The following is a 13,720-nucleotide window of genomic DNA, read 5'->3' on the forward strand; positions in this document are numbered from 1 at the left end:
ATGGTTGTTGTCGGGAGATGTTAGTCAGGCCTAAGGTATAGTTAGTTATCCATGAGAGAGGACATGTCTCCAATTGGTGCCTAGCATGTATGACTTTTTCCAGAAGAAATCTGGAGTTTATGCAAAATAAAATTATCTGCTTTCAGTTGTATATGCGTGCAATAGTACTGATTTCCCTGATGGGTATCCCCCCCCTTGTGAGGTGCATGAGTGAGGCACATGGGGGTGTGCCAAAGTAGGCCTTCCTCCTCTTCCTCTTTCCAGAGCAGAGCAAGTGGGGCAACCCTGTCCTGATGCTGCAGGCTTTGTTGAGTGCAGGAAGAGCCTTCTGTGAAGTGCTGGGGTGCTGTGGACGCCTTCATAAGAGAAAATCCAGGAAACTACCTGAACCAGTGTTTTGTGTGTTCCGAAGAAAGAAAAAACCAAAATATAAAATGCAGATTTGTACAATGAGGAATTTAAATACAAAATTTGACTCATACTCTTGCGTTTTTTTGTGCTTGCTCTTCCCATAGGTGTCCATAGACGTTGCTATATTCTATTGAAGATGTCCAACAGTAACACTACTCAAGAGACCCTGGAAATAATGAAAGAATCAGAAAAAAAGCTGGTGGAAGAGTCTGTAAGCAAGAATAAGTTTGTATCCAAGTCACCAAGTAAGGAAGAGATTGAGAAGGAGGGTGAGGATACTAGTGTTCGGCAGGAGACACAGGTAAGGGACCAGGAAGGCATACTGTAGTTTTTTTTGTTTTATTAAAGATTTTATTTTGAGTTTTACAATATTTTCCTTAATCTTGCTTCCCTCCCCCCACCTCCCCACAGAAAGTAATTTGTCAGTCTTTACTTTGTTTCTGTGTTGTAAATTGATCCAAACTGAGTGTGATGAGAGAGAAATCATATTCTTAAGGAAGAAACAAAGAGTATAAGATATAACAAGATCAGACAATAAGATCTCTGCATTTTTTTTTCTAAATTAAAGGGAATTATCCTTGAACTTTGTTCAAACTCCACTGTTCTTTATCTGGATACAGATGATATTCTCCATTCAAAGGCTCTTTCTTTTATAATAATAAGACCTATACAGAAGTTTGCAAAGAGAACAAAATATAATTCCTGATCCCAGAATCTCCATGCATGTATATAGTTTAACTACTCTAAATCATATACCCAAGTTACTAGCTATATTCTATCATACTTCAGGTTTTTCAGAAGAGATAAGAAAAATAGAATCACAAGCATGTGATAGGACAAGTCATGAAACGTTGCAGTCATTAAAATCTCGCAACCAAAACTGTGCATCTGTCCTAGTGCACAGTGTTAAAATTCATATCCTGGTTTGTGTTAAAGCAATCAGCATTTACTGGGTCAAAAATAGGCTCTGAAATTGCCACTTGGTGTAGGTGATTGAGCAGTGTTTCACACTTCGGCTGCCATGTTGTTTTCTGCCCAAATTGAGACTGCAGAGCAGAGAAGAGGGCCATTCTGTGACCAGACAGTATTTCTCCCTCCAAGATTTTTTTTATCTCTTTCACTAGTTTATCTAGTCTTCAAATTAATTCCATCCTAACCCAACTGTTCTTTTGTTCCTCTACAAAAAGTAATCCTAAATTTCAACAAAGATATTTACTTCAAATATCTTGGCTTCCTAGTTCTTCAGTTTTCCTCATTTCCCATGATCTGCATTGTCATAAGGCCTCAGTCAAACACTGGATCCATCATCCTTTGATCTCACCATTAAACCACAAGGATTCTATTTCTGTATTTAAGAATTCTTAAAATGCACTCTTAGACTGTAACCTATTATCATTCGATATCATCCTGTGCCTGAATATTCCTAATTCTATTCTTTGTCTTCAGTATGAACTCTACTCCCTTGTCTTCTCTGTATCTTTTCTGGTTTCCCTTTCCTCTCTTCCCCATTTGAGAAGTAAACCTGTTAAGAAAATCCTGTTCCTTAAAGTCCCTTGCTTAGTTTTCCTGTCATTGCTCAGGACTTGTCAAGCCACATCTCTTTATAAATTCCTACTCTCTGCCTCATGTATTTCAAATTATTTGCTGTTGAACAGCACTAGAAAACATTGCACAAATATGCTGACTGAGTCTATTGCAAATTCATGTAATCTAACCGCTCCTGGACCAATATAGCAGCCAGACATTCCTCTTCAGTTGGTCTCTGTCACTCTTTATAGCAGCTCTATTCCAGAATTTTTGCTCCCAAATATCCCACACCAGCCTCTTCCCCACACTCTTTAGAATTTGCTTCATACTTTACTTAGAAAATGAAGGCCATTCACAGTGAGCTCCTTCTCCTCTCCTCTAATTCTCCCAACTCTTGCCATCATCTCTCATTTTCTTATCTTCTTGTATTTGATGAAGTGGAGTGGCCACTGGCTGTAAGTCCCTCCTCTTTCACTTGAATTTTCTTGATGTTCTTTCTAGTTTTTCAGGCCTCTATACTCTCCTGGTTTTACTCCTACACTGCCTGACTACTCCTCAGTCTCCTTTGCTACATCCTCATCCAGGTCTGTCTTATAGCATTCTTTCTTGAACCTTTTCTCTTCTGCTTCTATGCTAATTTCATTTGGTGATTTTTATCAGTTCCCTTGGATTTATTAAACATTTCTCTGTTGATGATCCTCAAGATAAACCCATCTTCCTCCAACCTCTCAGCCGACTTTCATATATCTGTGACTAAATTTCTAACTGCCGTTAACTTATCTCTAACTAAATGTTCAATAGACATCTTAAACTCAGCAATGTTCAAAATGAAACTCTTTCCACTTAAACCCTTCCTCACTACTACCCTGCTATTCGGGTAGAAGACAGTATCATTCTTTTGTGTCTTCTTGCTCAGTACCTAGATATCATCTTTGACTCCTTACTCTGTTTCCAAGGCCTGTAGATTTCACTTTTGCATCTCTTGAGTATGTCTCCTTTTCTTTTCTTCTCTGCCACCATCCTTGTACAGGATCATTATCAGCTTATACTTGGACTACTGCAGTAGCCTACAGGTAGAACTCTCTACCACAAGTCTCTGCTCACTTCAAACTGATTTTCCTAAAGTTTGGATCCAGCTACATCAGGACCACCCTTCCCACCCCCTAAGTCCAGTGGTTCCCATAGTGCCTCAAAGATTAAATATAAAATCCTCTGTTTTGAATTCAAAGCCCCTTCATAATCTTAACACTTTTTAAAAAATTTTAACCCTTTGATCCAGCAATACCACTACTTGATCTGTATTCCACAGAGATTATTAAAAAGTAAAACAAAAAAAAAGGACCAACATGTACAAAAATAATCAATGTGGTAACAAAGAATTGGAAATTGAAGGAATATCCATCAACAAGGGAGTGGCTGAATAAATTGTATGTGAATGTAATGGAATGCTATTGTTCTATGAGAAATAATGAGCAGGCAGATTTCAGAAAAACCTGCTAAGACTTACATGAACTGATGCTAAGTAAAGTGAGTAGAAGCAGGAAGATATTGTACACAGTAACAACAACATTATGTGATGATCAACAATGACACACTTAGCTCTTCTCAGCAATATAGTGATCAAAGACATTTCTAAAAACCTTGTGAAGGAAAATGTCATCCACAACCAGAGAAAGAACTATGGAGTCTGTGTATAAATCAAAGCATACTATTTTCACTTTTTAAAATTTGTTTCTTATTTTTTCCTTTCTTTGGTTTTTCCCCTTCTGTTCTGATTCTTCTTTCACAAGATGAGCCATATGGAAATTTGATTAACATGATTGCGTACATATAACCTGTATCAGATTTCTTGCTGTCTTGGGGAAGGACAGAGAGAAGGTTTGAAACTCAAAATTTTACGAAAATTATTGTTGAAAACTATCTTTAAATGTAATTGGAAAAAATACTTTTAAAAAATGGGAAAAATTACAAACATTTTGGAAAAATTGGGTAAAAATTTGTAAGGTAGAAAATACTCTTTTTCAGGGGCAGCTAGGTGGTGTAGTGGATAAAGCACCGGCCTTGGAGTCAGGAGTACCTGGGTTCAAATCCGGTCTCAGACACTTAATAATTACCTAGCTGTGTGGCCTTGGGCAAGCTACTTAACCCCATTTGCCTTGCAAAAACCTAAAAAAAACCCAACTCTTTTTCAAAAATTAGTTGGATTGGACAGCCACTAAGGTCCCTTATAAATCTGAAGTTCTTCTTTTCTGTAAAGTATAAAAGAGGAAAAACAACTGATGAGAGAGGAAAGAAGGAACAGAGAACAGGGAGATGAGGGAAAATAGACAGAGGGAGAATCTCCTAAGAAACCTGTATAGGTACTTGACCCTTAGCAGATAATTTCAAAGTGGTGAATATAAAGTCTTCATCAATGACCTGAAAACTCAAAATGAGATAACAGTGATATAACAGACAAGAAAGCTTGTGCAATTTTAGATTATGTTAAGAGAGGTACAATTTACAGGAATAAAGAGGTCAGATCACACCAAGAGTATTCAATTTGGTTTTGGATACCACATTTTAGGAAGGAAATTTTGGAGAATTTCCAGTAGTGCAAACAGGATTGTGAAGGGCTTCAAGTTCATGTCATATGAAGAACAATTGAAAGAATTGGGAATTTTTAACCTAGAGATAAAAAATGAGGGGAGACCTAAGAGTAGTTCCCAAGTATCTAAAGTACTGTCATGTGGGAAAAGTATTTATTACTCTGCTTAATTCAAATTGGCAAAAAGAAAGAAAAACAGGCAGATAGCTAGGAAGAGGCAAGTTTAGGTTTGATGTAAAGATACATAATTAGACTTATTCAGTAGCTAAATGGGGCCTAAGAAGACAACAATAATAAAAGTTCACATTTATGTGCTACTTTACAGTCTTCAAAGTGCCTTTCAAATATTATATTCCCACAGTTACCCTGGGAGATATATGCTATTATTCTCATCTTTCAGGTGAGGAAACCGATAATGAGGAAAGTTAAGTCAGTTGCTTAGGGTCCCAAAGCTGGTGTTTGATGCTGGATCTGATCTCAGATAATCTTGACCAGCACTCTATCCAGTGTGACATCTAGTAGTCTCTAACATCATAAGATTCTATTACCTGAGCTCCTTTCTTACTGTGGTAAAAGAGAGAAATTCTATGTCAAGCAGTGGTTATCTATTCCTCTCGTTACTGACCCTGAAAACATTAATGAATCTTGAATTCTTAAGATGGATAAGAAGTGAAAGCTTATTTATGCACTGTCATATAATGGTGAAAGGTATAATTAAATTAGCTCTTATGACTAAGTTATTCTGTTCCCAAGAGATCACTGTAAATAATGCTAAATGCTTTATTATGTAGGCTTGGAAGCAATCTTTTACTTACAAAAATCCATCTTATGCATAATAAGCAGATAGAGCAGCCTTTCTTTCCTGACTTTAGTGGAATTCCTCTCCATACTGTTGTGTAAACTGCAAAAGTTTTTGTATTAGTTCCATCCTGATTGTTTCTTGAGTGAACCAATACTCTTTTAAAAAATATTTATTTATTTACTTATTTATTTTGAATTTTACAATTTTCCCCCCCTAGTCTCACTTCCCTCCCCCACCCCCCACAGAAGGGAGTCTGTTAGTCTTTACATTGTTTCCGTTTTATACACTGATCTAAGTTGAATGTGATAATAGAGAATCGTATCCTTAAGGAAGAAAAATAAAGTTTAAGAGATAGCAAAATTATGTAATAAGATAATTTTTTTTTAATTAAAGGTTATAATTTTTGGTCTTTGTTCAAACTCCAAAATTCTTTTTCTGGATACAGATGGTATTCTCCATCACAGGTAACCCAAAATTGCATCTGATTGTTGCACTGATGGAATAAGCAAGTTGATTTAGGTTGATCATCACTCCCATGTTGCTGTTAGGGGTGGGCAGTGTTCTTCTGGGGAACCAATACTCTTGCAGGCCTTGCCAGTATCCCTTAGGAGCCTTCATTCCTGTCCACATCACTGCTGGGGACTTCTCATAAATACTAGAACATTTTTGGAGCAGCATCTGTCTCTTCTATCTTAGAACCTTCCCAGAAGCCAGTACGTTGCAGAGGGTGAAGAATGGGGTAATAGCTCTCAGCTCTTGGACTGTTGGAAATGATTTTTGGCATCTCTGGAATTCTGACTGCACATTCATTGAGAGGATTGTTTCCCTGCCACCAACAATTCAGTTCCATTGACCCAGTAAGGTTCCATATTTCAAACCTCATCCCACTACATTTTAAAAATCTTTTGTTTTTATATTACCTCCATTCCTAAATATACCCTTCTCAATCTTCCCTTTTCTAGAAAGGTAACACATAAATTTAATCATCATTCCATACCCATAGTCCTCTGCCTTTCCATTGAAGGAAAGAGAGATGTATCTTCTCAACTTCTTCAGGGTCAAGCTTAGTCATTTCAGTTACTTAGCATTCAATGTTATTTTATTATTCTTTCAATTTATATTATAATGGTTGTTTATAATATTTTTCTGATAATACATTTCAATTTTTAAACAAATATTTCGTTGATAGTTTGGGATCTACAAAATGAAACTATAGTTTTATGAGCCTTTGAAAGATGCATTCTCTTAATTATTAGAGAAATTCAAATTAAAGCTTCTGTGAAGTACCACCTCACACCTTTCAGATTGTCCAATATGACCAGAAAGGATAATGACATTGTTGGAAGGGTTCTGGGAAATCTGGGACACTATTACACTGTTGGTGGAGCTGTGAACTCATCCAGCCTTTCTGGAGAGAAATTTGGAACTACACCCAAAGGGCAACAAAAATGTGCTTACCCTTTGACCCAGCAATACCACTACTGGGGCTATATCCTGAAGAGATGATGAAAAAGGGTAAAAAACATCACTTGTACAAAAATATTTATAGCAGCCCTGTTTGTGGTGGCAAGGAATTGGAAATCAAGTAAATGTCCTTCAATTGGGGAATGGCTTAACAAACTGTGGCATATGTATGTCATGGAACACTGTTGTTCTATTAAAAACCAGGAGGGGCGGGATTTCAGGAAAGCCTGGAGGGATTTGCATGAACTGATGCTGAGTGAGATGAACAGAACCAGAGAAACACTGTATACCCTAACAGCAACGTGGGAGTGATGTTCAACCTTGAAGGACTTGCTCTTTCCATCAGTGCAACAATCGGGAGCAATTTTGGGCTGTCCGCAAAGGAGAGTGCCATTTGTATCCAGATAAGGAGATGTGGAGTTTGAACAAAGTTCAAGGACTATTCTCTTTAATTTAGAAAAAAACAGATATCTTATTGTCTGATCTTGTTACTTCTTAGACTTCTTGTCTCTTCTTTAAGGATATGATTTCTCTCTCATCACACCCAATTTGGATCAAGGTACAACATGGAAACAAAGTAAAGACTGACATATTGCTTTCTGTGGGGGTGGGGTGGGGGAGGGAAGTAAGATTGAGGGGAAAATTGTAAAACTCAAATAATATCTTTAATAAAAATAAATTAAAGAAAGAAAGATGCATTCTCTTTTAATGCCTAGTAAAATTAATACAGTCTCATATTTAGAGAATGTTGAAGATAAAATGGTCAATTTTGATTTCTTGGAAATCTCATTTGTATAATTTCTTAAATTTTATAAAGTATTTAAGCCAAAATAAATCTGTGAGGTAGCAGGATAAGTGTTATTATTTCTGTTTTATAATAGTGGAATCTCAGGCCTCCAAGAAACTAAATAATTTTTTCATGATCATTGTTGGAGCCATGGAATAGCCATAATCTTCTAAGAGAGGTACAGTGGTGGTCAAATTAATTGTGACAGTTAATTAAGTGTATTACCTTATATTAAAAACTTAAAGTTGTTACATCGTTAAAAAATTCAATTTATTTTGCAATATGAACTTTTGCTATATTCGTTTAATTTTATTTAAATCCTACCTCTGGTCTATTGATAAAAAAAAAGAAGCCAAAGCTCTAAAAAATATGATGAATCAAACAAAAGAAATTTTGTTGTTGATCATGTCTAAAAAATATATGTTAAACTGCAACTTGACTCCAGTATCTCAGTCTAGAGTTGTTCGGCGTGGTCTGTGATCAATCTTGGAATTTATTTGGCTAATTTGTTGATAATAGTTCTTAAGTCTTTCAGCATTATTTTGTCTTTAAAATGTTATTATGGGGTAGCTAGGTGGCTCAGTGGATAGAGCATCAGCCCTGGAGTCAGGAGTACCTGAGTTCAAATCTGGCCTCAGACACTTAATAATTACCTAGCTGTGTGGCCTTGGGCAAGCCACTTAACCCCATTGCCTTGCAAAAAACCATAGAAAAAAACAAACAGAAATGTTATTATATAAATAATTTTCCTGATCCTGCTTATGTTATTCTCTATCAGTTCACATAATTCTTCCCAGGTTTCTCTGAAACTATCATAATTTTTTTACAATGTAATAGTATTGTGAAAATGACATGTACCCAGATGTTTGTCACCATAACAAAAGTTGTAAAAAAATACTTGCATGTAAGGATCCTATTATTATTTTTCTTAATTTGTATAAAGTATGGACCCAGTAGTGATATCTTTAGGACAAAGTATAGTAACTTTTTGAATATAGTTTTAAGTATCTTTATTAATATGTATTAATAAGCCTGTTTTCCCACAGTTCTCCAAAATTTATCATTTTCCTTTTTTTTTGTTTTTGATCAATTTTGCTAATCTCATGGTTGGGAGATGAAACTTCAGAGTTGCTTTAACTTGTATTCCTTTTATTAGTGATTTTGGAGCATTTTTTATAATATATATTAATATCTAGAGGATTTCTTCCTTTGAAAACTGCCTATTCATTTCCTTTTAACTATTTGTCTATTGGAAAAGGCTTTTATTCTTACAGATTTCAATCCATTTAATGTTTCATATATGATTTGGCATTAAATGTACATTACCAGTTCTAACCTTGATTATTATACTTCATAGTTTTCATTGGGGTTTCATTTAGACCTATTTCCAGGCCATTGAGACATATTCATCTTCATCATTTGTTTAAATTTTTTAATCTCTCATGTTGTGTGGCATGGTAGATTACCATAATGTGCTCCATTTCCCTTTAGGAATTTCTCTAATTCTGGAATAAGTTTGCTTCTCATTAAATCAATATATTTATCACAGTTCATTTTCTTATTCGGGGCAAGATTTTTAGGGTCACCAGATTTTTTAAAAATCTCCAAAACTTTTTAGGTGTATATGTAAATGTTATGTAGTCAGATATCAGACCCAGATTTTATAGATTCATCTGGATTACTTTTTTTTTTGTCAAGGCAATGGGGTTAAGTGACTTGCCCAAGGCCACACAGCTAGGTAATTATTAAGTGTCTGAGGCCGGATTTGAACTCAGGTACTCCTAACTCCAGGGCTGGTGCTCTATCCACTGCACCACCTAGCCGCCCCTTTCTGGATTACTTTTGATAATTTTTGTGTAAGTTTGAGTTTTAAAAATGAGCTTTGTTGGTAAAAATTATTTTCCTATCTTCAGTGTTCCAGTCTTTGAATTGTCTCATCCATGATCAGCATTTCTTTATAGTAATGTTAAACAGCTTTAAAAAATTTCTAATTTGTTCTTGGTATTTTTCTACTTTCAGAATTTTATATTGTAGAGGAATCAGAAACAACCTTTCTAGTTGTCAGAACCCTTGGAAGGTCTTTGTTTTCTGAGGATTAGCTAAGCTATTTTACAGGAGTAGATTTCGGTCCTTAGCATTGTTTCTAGCCCCTTCCCTCATTCCCCACCCCCTATTTTTGATCATTCTTTCTTTTAGGATTCAGTCTAGCTATTTCTGTCTCATTGTAGGCTTGAATGATACTTGAGTTTGAGTTTCCCATACCAGCAGCTGCAGCTATATCTCTTAACAGTTGTTAAAGTTCTATTTTAGAATAATAGCTTTTATAAATTTCCTTGGATTAATATATTTGTTTTTAACCATAGAATTAAAAATATTACAAAATAAAGCAATGCCACATATATGTGGCATGAAAACCAGCTGATGAAATCAGCTCAGTTGAGTTTTTCTTGTCACAATCAGATGTTCTGAATCAGTTTAGTAGAAGCACACATTCCTGGCTATCAGTATCATGCTAAATCCCAGGTAGTCTTGCAGCACCATAATACAATTAGCCTCATTATTATTATTCCTTTTGTACACAAGTGGAGCTACCAAGTTCTGATAGGTTACATGATTTGGCCATACCTGGTCCTTCTTGGTATGTGGATTAGCCAGTCAACTCTGGACGTCTTTTTGTTTGGACGGTGTGCTCCAGCTGTCATTCTACTCTCTTAATTCTCAGGGGAACCTAGATGCGTCTTGAATAGTTCCTACTTCCATAGATTTTGTCGGTTGAACCAGAAGATGATTACCCAGCTGTTGATTTTTTTTCCCTCCCTTTAATGATTTTTTCCCCCTTTTTTGCAGAGACGGGCTTCCAACCATGGACATGCCAGAAAAAGAGCTAAGGTGAGAGAGCCACAATCACTACCTTCTGTCCAGGAGCATTGATCACCCTTAGTATCATTCATCTCATCACAACTCTCTGGTTTTTATCATTTGATATGGGTAAAATTTTCTCATTTTCTTTTCTCTAAACATCCCTAGCTCTCCTCAGCCATCTCCTTCCATTTCTATTATGATGTTGTGGTTCTTGATGTTTTCTATTATCTATCATTGACATAGTTGGAGTTTTGTTCCCTTGCTGAGAAGGAGCAACCTACCAATAGCTACTATCCTTTGAATCAGAGTGCTGATTCTGTTGGCATTCCAACCCATCAATGACCTTCTGGAACATGGTGAACTTGCAATAAATCACATTCCCTATAAATCTCGACCCCATGGCATGTACACACACCATGAGCCAGTAGTGTGCTGAACCATCTCTGTGGATGTTCTCTGCTGTGATGGTGAAGGTCACCATAGACTTTCCTTCTACCAGGTCCTTGGCTACTAACAATCTGGATGTGCTTGTAGTTTTTCAGAGGTTTGTCTTAGCTTGCTATATATTCAATCATTCATTCAATCACATTTCTTAATATCAAAGACCCTGTCTTATGCTTCTTTTATTAACTTCAACACCTGACTCTGTGCACACAGTAGATGATAATGAAGATCATAGATATAAAACTGGGACCCCGGAAATCATCTACTCCAACTCTTTCATTGTACAGATAAAAGTGTGTTTAGTAGTTTTTTTTATTTTATTTTATTTATTTAAGGCATTGAGGTTAAGCAACTTGCCTGAGGTCATACAGCTAGGCAGTTATTAGGTATCTGAGACCGGATTTGAGCTCAAGTTCTCTTGACTCCAGTACCTGTGCTCTATTCATTGTGCCACCTAGCTGCCCCTCAATAGTTATTTTAAATTAATTTAAATAATTCACATCACAAGAAAGCAACATGGTATAGAAGACCCAAATTCAAATCTCACTTCTGTCACATATTGGCTATGTGATCCTGGGACAAAACACTTAATCTTTAGTTCAATAAGTATTCATCTTAATCTTTTAATATAAGTTTCAGAGAAGTTGCTGATTTCCATTGTTAGTGGCCATGTCCTCACCCAAAGTTCCCTATATTAGTGAAATTATAATCATGATCAAAAAAATTAGAATGAATTCCCTTAGTATATGAAAAAGAAATCTTGGTGCAGGTGACACATTTTTGATGATATTGAGGAATTGACTTGCAAGATATCTAAAAGAGGGAAGGATAGATACATGGTCAGTCATTCATTATTAGTACTGAAAAAGGCAATTGAGAAAACACAACTCTCCTATTAATATACTTGCTTACTTCTTTCTGCCAACTTTGTTAAAATAATCGACACACAATACTAGTTGTAGTAGCAACAAAAACACAACCTTGACCAACCAAAATGATTAGACAAGTTACAGCTATGAATGTAATTCGAATATTAGTACTTCCTGTGAAATTATGATTCAAGGAAACGCAGAATGTCTTCTATGATCTAGATCAAAGAAAGATTAATCAGGGAACATTATGCATATTATTGACATAGTAGTGTAAATGAAAATGCCAACAGGCAATTGAACTCAAATTCAGTGGCTATTATTAGTTTTAGGGGCACAGGTAACAACATACCACCTTCTTCCTCTCATTAAATGCTGAACATTTAATACAATGTCAAGCTTGTTTGATGTATGGTTGGTTTTATTTAACTGTTTGGCTTTGTTATAAGGGGAGAGTTCTTGATTGGAGGTTGAATTAGATTGGTAATTGACTTGTATGAAATGAAAAAATATTATTGAAACTTTATTTAGGAGAAAAATGTTAATAATTGAAATTAAGATTAATGGGCAGCTAAGGGTCCTGGAATCATGAGGACCTGAGTTCAAATCCTACCTCAGATACTTAAAAATTACCTTAACTGTGTGACTTTGAGCAAGTCATTTAACCCCATTGCCTTGCCAAAAAGAAAGAAAAGTGTGATGTGTATATAGTAAGGGGAATGGACAGAAACAGTCGTGAAACTTTTACTAGCATACTCCTGGATGTAACTATCTTTTAATCTCTATGTCTTAAAAGACAAGACTTGAACCTGATTCAATCCAAGGTTCAATCAAACCTTCCTGATTTCAATCAAAACTAGTCCTCCATCCACTTCGTGGCATCTTATGGTCATGCAGTTGACTAGAAAGTTCACTGTTTTTTTTTTTTTTTTGTTTTGTTTTATTTCTTAGGTTTTCTTTTTTTTTCTTTTCTTTTTTTTTTGTAAGGCAATGGGGTTATGTGGCTTGCCCAAGGCCACACAGCTAGGTAATTAAGTGTCTGAGGCCGGATTTGAACTGAGGTACTCCTGACTCCAGGGCCAGTGCTCTATCCACTGCGCCACCTAGCTACCCCTGAAAGTTCAATTTCTACTTTGCTGGTTGTCAATTATAAAAATAATTTGCTTCAGTAAAGCAAAACGTTACTTTAAATTTTCTATTCCGACAGGATATCTCTCATTCTTATGTTAAAAATAGAAATAAACTTGGTTCAGCAGCTCTGATTATAAGCAAGCATCAGGTAGATATACATGTCAAAAGTATTTCCCAGGCTCCAAGGACATCTAACAGTACAAATAGACTAAGGATTTCCTAAAGATGATAATACTTTCCATATGGTCTTGTAGATGGATGATATTAAACCCCAGGCCATCATCAACCTCCTGAGTTTGACATAACTATCTACCCAGGAAAAACTAAGTGAATAGATGCCCATTTTCCAGATAATCATATGCCATTGGATGGATCCATTATAATGTCATGTACTGAATGGAGCAGAGAGAGATATTCTGGAAATATGTGTTATTAATATATGGATTAGACCTAGAATTGATAGAGGAAAAGAATGCTGCATCGTATTTGGGAAACTACAGTAATTTTATGCTTTCCAGTTACTCCTTAAAACAGAGACTTATGATTTTTAACAGCAGTTTTTTTCTGCTGATGCCATATGATTAAATATGGAATGGCAAAGTTAATGAAAAAATGATTCTAAGTCACTCACAGAGGAGAATAAATAATAAACTCACATCATGCATGAGAAGACAGTAGAACCTTATCAGGGAAGAAACTGTTCAAAAATGGTTTAAAAGTAATCAGTGACAATAATGCTTTGCACCAGAGCTACATTAGGTTTTAGAACACCTTGTAAAGACCATGATTCATCACTTAAGAGAGGCTTCTGTCCTGGCATTCCTCTTCCTATCCCT

General features: G+C 35.8%; 1 protein-coding gene across 9 annotated transcripts in view; it reads left to right on the forward strand.

The window, feature by feature from the left end:
* The window catches only part of R3HDM2 (R3H domain containing 2), a 168,658-nt gene that overhangs the window by 110,418 nt on the left and 44,520 nt on the right, over positions 1–13,720 (forward strand). For all 9 annotated transcript variants that reach the window (XM_074226310.1, XM_074226319.1, XM_074226311.1 and 6 more), the window contains exons 2-3: positions 516–712; positions 10,426–10,467. In XM_074226310.1, coding sequence (XP_074082411.1) covers positions 548–712; positions 10,426–10,467 — 207 coding nt within the window. In that variant the 5' untranslated portion in view covers positions 516–547. The remainder of the gene's footprint in view (positions 1–515; positions 713–10,425; positions 10,468–13,720) is intronic.

This window comes from Macrotis lagotis, chromosome 2 (genome assembly GCF_037893015.1).
Source record: "Macrotis lagotis isolate mMagLag1 chromosome 2, bilby.v1.9.chrom.fasta, whole genome shotgun sequence".
Taxonomy (NCBI): domain Eukaryota; kingdom Metazoa; phylum Chordata; class Mammalia; order Peramelemorphia; family Peramelidae; genus Macrotis; species Macrotis lagotis.